This window comes from Buceros rhinoceros, unplaced genomic scaffold (genome assembly GCF_000710305.1).
Source record: "Buceros rhinoceros silvestris isolate BGI_N320 unplaced genomic scaffold, ASM71030v1 scaffold15769, whole genome shotgun sequence".
NCBI lineage: Eukaryota > Metazoa > Chordata > Aves > Bucerotiformes > Bucerotidae > Buceros > Buceros rhinoceros.
In genome coordinates this window covers 19,988-28,854 of record NW_010432236.1, presented here as the reverse complement: position 1 = coordinate 28,854, position 8,867 = coordinate 19,988, and the positions used below count along the sequence as shown (strand labels likewise).

At 46.0% G+C, this 8,867-nt stretch overlaps 2 protein-coding genes across 3 annotated transcripts in view; one reads left to right on the top strand and one right to left on the bottom strand.

Annotated features, from left to right (window-relative positions):
* Positions 1–16: 16 nt before the first annotated feature.
* POLR3H (polymerase (RNA) III (DNA directed) polypeptide H (22.9kD)) lies at positions 17–6,461 on the top strand. 2 transcript variants are annotated; one of them, XM_010143703.1, is made up of 6 exons: positions 17–129; positions 1,276–1,372; positions 2,961–3,047; positions 4,011–4,074; positions 4,718–4,925; positions 5,574–6,461. In XM_010143703.1, the coding sequence occupies exons 1-6, from the start codon at positions 19–21 to the stop codon at positions 5,625–5,627; spliced, it is 621 nt and encodes a 206-aa protein (XP_010142005.1). In that variant the 5' UTR covers positions 17–18; the 3' UTR covers positions 5,628–6,461. The 2 variants fall into 2 exon arrangements, with proteins under 2 accessions (XP_010142005.1, XP_010142006.1); XM_010143704.1 differs by lacking the exon at positions 2,961–3,047 and having other exon boundaries at positions 19–129; positions 5,574–6,248.
* A 1,162-nt stretch (positions 6,462–7,623) lies between these two features.
* ACO2 (aconitase 2, mitochondrial) overlaps positions 7,624–8,867 on the bottom strand; it is a gene marked incomplete at its 5' end in the record, with an annotated part of 16,085 nt that continues 14,841 nt past the window's right edge. The window contains 2 exons of the mRNA XM_010143705.1: positions 7,624–8,130; positions 8,565–8,686. Of these exons, the coding sequence (XP_010142007.1) occupies positions 7,987–8,130; positions 8,565–8,686 (266 nt within the window). The remainder of the gene's footprint in view (positions 8,131–8,564; positions 8,687–8,867) is intronic.

The following is an 8,867-nucleotide window of genomic DNA, read 5'->3' as shown; positions in this document are numbered from 1 at the left end:
GAGGTGCTCCCCGCCACCATGTTTGTCCTGGTAGAGATGACTGACACAGTAAGAATCCCTCCCTGGCAGTTCGAAAGGAAACTGAATGAATCCATTGCTGAAGAGCTAAACAAGAAACTGGCCAATAAGGTAAAGTGTGGGTCATGTATAGCTTGGTGAAGGCACCATAACATCCCTGAGTGTTTCTTCCTTTTATGAGTTCCTAGTGATACGTGTGGCTGAGGTATCAGAATAGACGTGAAGGCCATCCCCAGTGGCTGAAATACCAGGGGCTGTGAATAAAGACACAGCTGTAGTCGGAAGATACTGAGATGCTGATGGGGCAGGGAAGCATGGAAGAGAAGTGAGAGTAACGACTAGTTTGTGCATAGAATAGCAATTCAAAACAGTGTGAGAAACCGATGCAAATTCATCCGTGCAGTGGGGGAAGTCTAGAAAGACGATGCAAAGAAACATAGAACGGTAATACTGGAAGAGATGTGAAGGTGTTGATAGCTGACTTTGTGCTTAGTACTGGAAATGCAGTGTGGCAGTAAGAAGCTGGCCTCCGGTGCAGGGAATAAAATAGTGTTCTCTGGTAGACCAGGAAGTCACAGTTTCCTTGGCAGCCCCTGGGACTGTGATTAGCGTACAGCTTTCAGAGTGAAGCAGGTGCAAAATTCAAAATGCAGCTTGTGAATATGAAGGAAGCTCAAAAGAGCAACCTGAAGTGATTGAGGGTTGTGAATAGCAGGTTATAGAGACAGGTTGTGAAAAGCAAAAGTCTTCCCTCATCTGCTGATGTAGGTGTGTCAAATTTTATAGACTGTGTAGCCATCTCAGAAGTCTCTCCTCGTCTCTCTCCAGAGCTAATATTATTTAAGACAAAGGCAAGCCCAGAGGCTTTTGAGAGTGCAACTAGTGAGGAGTGTGTTTAGCCTTTGGACAACTGTGGGGCTGGTGAATGAAGTCTGTGGGCAGCTGTTGACTATCTTGGCAGATCAAGGTCTCTCACGGCTGACAGTAACTCCAAAGGTTTCTGTTTGTAGCAGTGCTCTTCCCAGTGCCAGTGAAAACACATGCTCCCATAACACCTGGATAATTTAGGGGTTCCCCTACAATGCAGCGTGGTTAGAGCTGGGGCTGTTGAAGGGAGCGTACCAAAACAGCCTCCCTCCCATCTTGCCACCCTTCAGTTACCTGCTTTTGAAAAGGTGTGTGTAGTGCGTAAATTGATGGTTTGCCTGATTTAACCTGGTGGGTTGCTTTATAATTCTTTTTTTTTTCTTTGAGCAGGTTGTATACAATGTTGGCCTCTGCATCTGCCTGTATGATATCACAAAGCTGGAAGATTCGTACATATTCCCTGGAGATGGTGCGTCACATACCAAAGGTATATATGCTTGTCCTCAGTTACATAGTTCTGCAGAAGGTTAGTGATCTGGAAATGAAAACTGACTTCAGTTGCTGGGGAAAGTAAATTTAAAGGAACTTACCGAAGTTCCTAGCCTCACCTCTGTTCCTGTTAGGAGGGCAAGAGGAACGTGGAAAAAGTCACAATTACAACTTCAAATAGCCAGTCCCGTTTGCCTTCTCCAGCAGTATTCTGCAGTTAGAGCCGTAGGTGTGGGGTAAGGAGAGGGTTAATCTAATTTGAAACAATTTGAGATCTGCATGTAGAAAATAAGTTGTATTAATTGTTCTGCATTTCTCTAGTATTTTTTTTCTTTCTGAGCCTTATTTTGCCTAGCTGGAACGTTTCTACATAGAACATTTGCACGTTTGATGTTGTTTTCCGGGCTGGAAGTTTTGCCACATTTTTGTTTGAGTCTTAGACAGATTTGGTTCAGCATACATTTCTACTGACTCTTTTGGGTTTTCTAATAAGAAATGACTAATTTCTTTATTTTGACTTTTTGCGAATCTTGTTAAAAACTGAAGTGAATGCAAAAAAGCAAATCTCTTACTTTTTTTTAAGTTTCTTTAAACTGGAAAGAGATGCATTTTTCTAGTTTCAGTTTGCGATGTGGAAGTGTAGCTGGCACCAATCAGATCTTTGCTGTTAGAAAAAGAGCTGGACTTGACTGTATGTGCTTCCTCTTGACTGAATTTTAGCTCCAGTAGAACTCCCTCCCTGCAAATGAAAACTTCTCTAATACCGAAGGAGGATGGCAGGCGATCCCGCTTGCTTTAATCTCCATTCAGCTTCTTAACTTTGAACTGAAAGAAGAGAACATGTTCTCTCAGAGCCTGGAAGAAAGTCTGCTTTCAGAATCTGGGGTAGCACTTTGATAAATCCCGCTGCATCTGGTAGCTACTCTTTTCTGTACTGCCTGATTTTGTGTGAAAGAGGAGCACCGAGTATGGACAGCTAAGATGATGTTAAATTGCTTGTGAGCATTGTTTCGCTAAGATTGTCTCAGTCTAGTAGTGTTCCTGTAAATGCAGAAGGGTTAGTTAGAAACATTTTACTGAACCTGGATGAAAAATCCGGTTATGTTAGACAATCTTATTTAGTCTGATAATATTTGATTTCAAGTATTTCATTTAAAGAAAATACAGCATCGCTGACAAAGATCAGAGGAGCAGAAGTGTTGTGAGAAAGCGCAGTTTCAGCTGACGCTCTGGGCCTTGCAGCATTGTGCAGGACTGCTCACATCCTAACGTCAGCAGAGGCCCTGCTTAGCGTTCTTCGTCCTACAGTTTTGTTCTGTGAACTTAAACTCCTGCAAGGTTGAAGAGCAGAGAACAGGACGCTGCTGACCTGCTGCTGGCAGAATTGGTACAGACCAGTTAGGAATCGTAACTCTTGTTGCCATTTATCCATTTAGTCAGTGCCTGTAAGGAAATCGTGAGAGGAACTGGGTAAGCATTTTAGAGGGTGTAGAGGATGTGGGATTTTGTTTTAATGGCTGCCACCCTGTGGAAGGAGTACAGTTCACTAACACGGACATAACACTAACGGTCTGTTTTCTTTTAAGTGCATTTCCGCTACGTGGTCTTCCATCCCTTCCTGGATGAGATTCTGATTGGACAGATTAAAAACTGCAGTCAGGATGGCGTTCATGGTAAACTGCAACTTCTACGCTTAGGGATGCATGGGCTGCAGAGCTCTTGGTCTTGTCTTGGTCTTGTGAGATACGGTGATTTCAGGCTGCGTAGCGCTGCGTTACCGACCTCTACTGCTGCTCTGACCAGAGGGCGGTTGGTAGTTTGAGCCGGGCAGCTTCCCCTGCCCTTGGTGGATTTGCCTGCACTCCCTTTTCCCTTTGTCATTCATGTGCATGCCCAAGAAGAACAGGCAAGCCCATCTGGAGCTAGACTGGATTAGTTTTCTTGCTTCAGTTAACAGAACTTGGTTTTTTTAAAGTGGCAGTGTCAGCTTCTGTTGGTCTGATGTATCTTCTGTGCAAAGTCATGATTGTTTCTTGAAAGCACGGCACGGAAATGTCTTTGTGAGATGTCAGATACATGGGCTACATAATTGATGAGCTGCTTTCCTTTCTTTAGGAGTCTGCCGCGCAAGCAAGCTCCTCTGCTCAGTCGTTAAGTTAGGACAATAAATAAGATTATCTTGGGTGCATTTACTGCTGCATTTGGGCATGTCCACTCTCTTCAAATTCAACATCATGAATGCTCATGGGAGAGGTCGGGGCTGTTTTAACATTATATCAGTCTTTACTTAACATGTTTCATCTGTGGTTTCTAAGCTCTTCTCTGTCACAGACCTCTATAGCATCTGACTCATTTCTTGGAACGCTTTCACTTCCAGTTCTGCTCCAAACAACCTTTTCCTTTCCCAGCAGGCATGAAGACTGTGCCCTCTGTTGCTGTACGTACTTTCAGCTGGGTGGTTGCTTTGTTGCCAACTGAAATTGAACGTTGTGGCTCAAAGAATAATTCCTGCATGATCTCAGATGTCCTTCCTGAAAGAGGAAGGAGGATGAGTCTAGAAATGCATTTTAGGAATTGCTGTGATGCATCATTTGCAAAGAATCGTTTCAGTCTTAATCAAATCCTTTTCTCGACAGTTTCCATTGGATTCTTTGATGATATTGTCATCCCACCAGAATCCCTGCAGCAGCCAGCTAAGTTGTATCCTTTGATCACCTTTGATAACTTTACTACTTCATTTCAAAAGATTGTGCAGTGCTGGCCCAACAGGCATTCACTACTGCAACAATGAAGGTGCTCAGTGGCAGAAGCGAAGCCGTTGTGTCGGGCAAGTCCCGCAGACTGTTATCACAGCTAGACAGCCCTCACGCTTATTAGGTTTTGCAGGACCATTGTGCCCGCTGATAGAAATGAATGGCCGTGTCCCCCAAACAGCCGCGGTGTAATCCCTGTCTCTAGTCTTGGCCGCTGCTGAAGACAGAATGCCTGCTTTACCACGTCACGTAATGTCTAGAATCGTGGTGTGTCTAATTTACTTACTTCTGGTAGGCGAGGTCTTCTTGGGTTGGAAGGGCTTTGCTTGTGTGGGGGTCTTCTTTTGCTTTTGAGGTTTTTTGAGGTGGGGATAACCCTGACTCTGTCCATCAGCATACACCTTGAGGCACGAAAATCAGAAACAAGACAGAGGGTCCTGGGCTGTATGGTTGATGAGCTAAGGAAAGTGCTTTGCAGTTTGAGAAATAATTGAGAAGGCTTTGAATTAATTCTCTTCCCAAAACTTCCAGAAAGTGATCTGTCGGGCAGGATGCTGGTTGTTTCCATCCTTAACCCTTGGTGTGGCCAGCGACGAAGCAGAGCAGGTGTGGGTGTGGGAATATGAAACAGAAGAAGGAGCCCATGACCTTTACATGGACGTTGGGGAGGACATCCGCTTCCGAGTCGTGGATGAAACGTTCGTTGATACATCACCAACAGGTCCGAGCTCTGCAGAGGCTTCCACTTCAAATGCCACAGAAGAAGTCCAGAAGAAAGAGGCACCCTACACTCTTGTGGTAACAACACACAGAATTCGTACAGCCTTGTGAACCTTGTGGTTTACTTTACGTCTAAAATAGCATCCCTGTCCCCAGGAACCAGTTTCTTTAAGCTGACTGTGAAGCAGCCACAACATGAAGGGAGTGGAAAGGAGGAGAAACAAGATTGTCCTTGTGGTCGCTCTGTGTTTGCTGTGTGTTTTCATCAGAACACTTTGTGGTTGTTGGTGGAGTTCGCCCTGGGAGGCTGATTTAGAGCAGGCGGCGGGTGCAGGATCGATCTGCAGGTGGGAGGGAGTGTACGAGCAGCTCAGAGCAGGGAGAACCACATCAAGGCTTACATAGCAGTGTTTTGGCATGAGGCCCACCTGAGTACAGTGCAAGAGAAAGATATAAACCAACGAAAGCCGTGGTTTCTCATGGCTGGAGTATGCTGGGACAGCCCGGAGGTGAAATGGGCAAGCACTTCATTTTCAAGTGTTGACGGTTTGGTGTGACAGTGAGAAAGTTTAAAGGAGTCTGGGCAAGTGCTAGGCAGGCTCTGATAAGGAAAAAGTGAGTACTTTGTCCGTAACTCAGGGGGTAGAGACTTTATCGTTATATGTGTTTGCTCCTGTATGCTCTTTGCAGTCTACAGTTGCACTCTCCTCTTGTCTCTGTGAACAGGGATCGATCAGTGAGCCAGGCCTGGGCCTCCTGTCGTGGTGGACAAACAGTTAGCAGCAATCAGAGCCTGCTCTGCAGAAAGCCTTTCCGGTGGATGTTTGGGGGATAATGGGATCCTGCTGGTGTGCATTGCTTCTCTGAAGCTGAGTGAGAAATTAGACCTGCCATTCTCCATTTTCCCGTCAGCTTTCAACCTGCCAGTTCAAGACAGTCGCTTTCAAGAAACGTCTTCACTCATCAGTAGAAGTGAATTTACAAGCACAAAAAGCCTTGAGCGCAGCAGCAACAAACTCAGCTGGAGCTTTGGGCTCCTGCCCTGAAGTGAAAACTGGGGAGGTCTTTACTTGCCTGAGTTAAGAAGGGAGTTGACTTCAGTGAGTGAAAGCAGAAGAGAATGCCTGTCAAGAAGGATTGCTTCCTTGGGCTGAGAGCCTGATCTCAGAGGGGTAGAAACCTGCCCTTCTTTTGACAGGAAATGGAGAAGAAACAGCAAAAGAATGGAGCTAATAGAGGTGTGGTACTCCAGAGACCTGGAAAATGCTGCTGCTGGGGGGGCAGGGGAGGTGGTGGTAATGTTCTGCTAAGAATGGGAACTTAACCCTTGTGTGAAGTCAGCCGGGAAGAACTGGAAGGACAGTCACTTACCCCAAAGTAACTTAGGCTCCGTGAAGATGACCACTGTGGAAAGCTACAGGCTGCTGGTTGTGCTGAATGGAAATCCTTTACTGGGTGGGTTGTATTTATGTAAAATGAGCTGAACTGTGCAGGAGTTTTGATGCAAAATACATAATTATGAACTGGAACAGACCAAGGCCTGGCTTTGAGCAAGCCAAATGCTTGTTTGTGGGGCTGTGTTAGTATCAGAAATGGAATAAATAGTAAAAACCACACAGCCTGCCTTCCTGTACAATTTGTGGGGAAACTGTTAGCTTCCTGCCTAGCAGGAAGAAAAACGTTGCCTCCTGCAGCTTAGCTACTTGGGTTTCAAGGCAGACAAGTGTTGACAGCTAACAGCCAATAACAAACAATTGCCATCACCCTCCCTGACAGCAGAAAAAGGGAAGGGGGGAACAAAACCATGAGTAAAATCTATGCAGGGCCCATTGCCAACAGAGTGATGTTGTGCATAATTACAAAGCCAGCCACATTTGGCAGGAAGGGGCTGTAATTCCCTGGGATAGTGGGTCTGCTTAACCTCCAACTGTGAAAACAAAGCCTGAGTCACCAGTGCCCTCCTGGCAGCATCGTTAGAACCCCTTAATTCTGAACTGTTATTCCTGGTGCACTGCCCTAATTAAAAGGGAGCCTAGAATTCCTTAGGTTTGTATAGTAACAGAGGTCCATCTGCTCACACAGCAAGCTTCCTGAATGCCATCTATAGAGCAGTAGTGCTGGGACACACAATCACCCAGCCATGGGGGAAACAAGCTGCAGAAGCCACCCTGCTGTTTGTATAGGTGAAGGTTTGGGTGAAGCATGTTAGAGCCTCAGCAGCCAGCAAAGATGCCACAGGCTGTTCTGGGGTAGTGCTGGTGGCGGGGGGGGAACAACACCAGCCCCAGTACCTCCAAAAAGCTGTTGTGCTCAGCTGCCATTCACAGGGCCAGAGCTCCCAGGAGCATAGCAGGGTGGTAGCTGCATGGCTTTACATGATGAGGTACTCCCCAACATAAGTCTCGTGTGGTAGAGAACACCTTTACTGCATGATGCTGGGAAAGCATGTAAATCACTTGCTCCTTCTCCGTTTGTCATGGCTGCAGCAGCAGCAGCACTATTGACGTGGACTGGACAACAGTGGCAAGGGGGTGATAGTCCTGAGTGTAGCCTGAAGAAGGTTAATGTCAAGGGATAAACAAGACTGCTCTGAGGGCTCTTCTTTTCACCATGTGGGTTTTGGGGTTTTTTCATATAACAGTTATTTATACTCAGTATACTCTTAACAGAGTAAGGACTGGGCAGGTCCCAAGAAGTTCTCTCCCACCCTCCCAGCAACAGTGACAGGGAAAGCAGGAGCTGAAGAGCAGGATTATGAATATAACACCACAAGGCAGAAGGGATGGTCACATTCTTTATTTCAATTTTATTTCTTTAGCCATCAATAAAATGAATGGGCAGAAAACAACCAACTGAGCAGACAAGCCCACCTTAGCCGGTTATTTCCAAACATAAATAACTGTGGGACAACTGAAATTGAGCCAAAATAGAAAAAAAGGGACCTGGGGAATTTAAAAGACAAAAGTAAGCCTAGCTGCACTCCCTTTTCATAGTGTCAGTGAAGAGGAAGTACCATAACAAAAAGGAAGCTATGGTTACATTTGATCAGACATTTATCCCAACAGTAGGCATGGAATTGCACTTTCATGAAAATGCCGAAGCTGAATCGAGTCCAGTGCGCTGGGGGCATTGTGCACACTTAGCTTGACTTCTGCTGCAGCTCCTTCATTCTGTTCAGGGCACTGCCAGCCTGGAACCACTCTATCTGCGACTCGTTGAAGGTGTGGTTCAGCATGATTGTTTCTTGGCTCCCGTTGGGATGCTTGATGATGCATTTCAGGGGCTAAAGGAAGAAGACAGTATTTATTCTCCCCTTTTCTCTTTCAAGGAAGCAAGTTAACTGCAGCTTCCCTCAGGAAATTCCTGCGTGTTTTTAAAGGGTTGAAAATGGAAAACTGCAGCTCAGGGTTGGTCTTAACATGTAAGTGTTGGTTGCAGTTCCTTCTGGGAAACACTTGTGCTTAAGGCAGCAAGTCCAGGAATTCAGAGTATCACACAACGGTTTCTCACAACCACTCAGAATAATGCGATCTGATCTAGCCAAACAACGCAGTCAGGTCTCTCCAGCCCCCAGACCACTGGTGCAGAGAGTCTCACCTGGCAGGCTGGTTGCACTGCTCACAGGTGCCTGCACTGCTTCAGGCCCCAAGCACACAGCTCAACACTGTTCCCCATCTCTGCGCTCTGAGTGCGACGACAAGACACCCAGACAGTTACCTTTCCAGGTGCGAAGTCTCTCAGCCCCACAATGCTCAGCTTGTCCACAGGGTGAATCTTGTTGTAGTCTGCTGGATCAGCAAAAGTGAGGGGCAGTAGACCTTGCTTCTTCAGGTTGGTTTCTGTGGAGAAAAAAATCACCAAGCACACTTGTAACACCACACTGCAGAGGATTAGGATCACCTTCTGCATGCCCAGCCCTTCTCAGAGGACTATGCCATCCAGCAACAATTATTACCTTTGTAGCAAAATCAGCATATCCACTGTTAGTGGCGTACCTAATAGATGTGTAACAAGATTCCT

Coding starts and splice junctions, on each gene's coding strand:
- POLR3H (XM_010143703.1), top strand. CDS start 19: ATGTTTGTCCTGGTAGAGATGACTGACACAGTAAGAATCCCTCCCTGG. Junction 130..1,275: donor ACAAGAAACTGGCCAATAAG/GTAAAGTGTGGG, acceptor TTCTTTGAGCAG/GTTGTATACAATGTTGGCCT. Junction 1,373..2,960: donor TGGTGCGTCACATACCAAAG/GTATATATGCTT, acceptor TTTTCTTTTAAG/TGCATTTCCGCTACGTGGTC.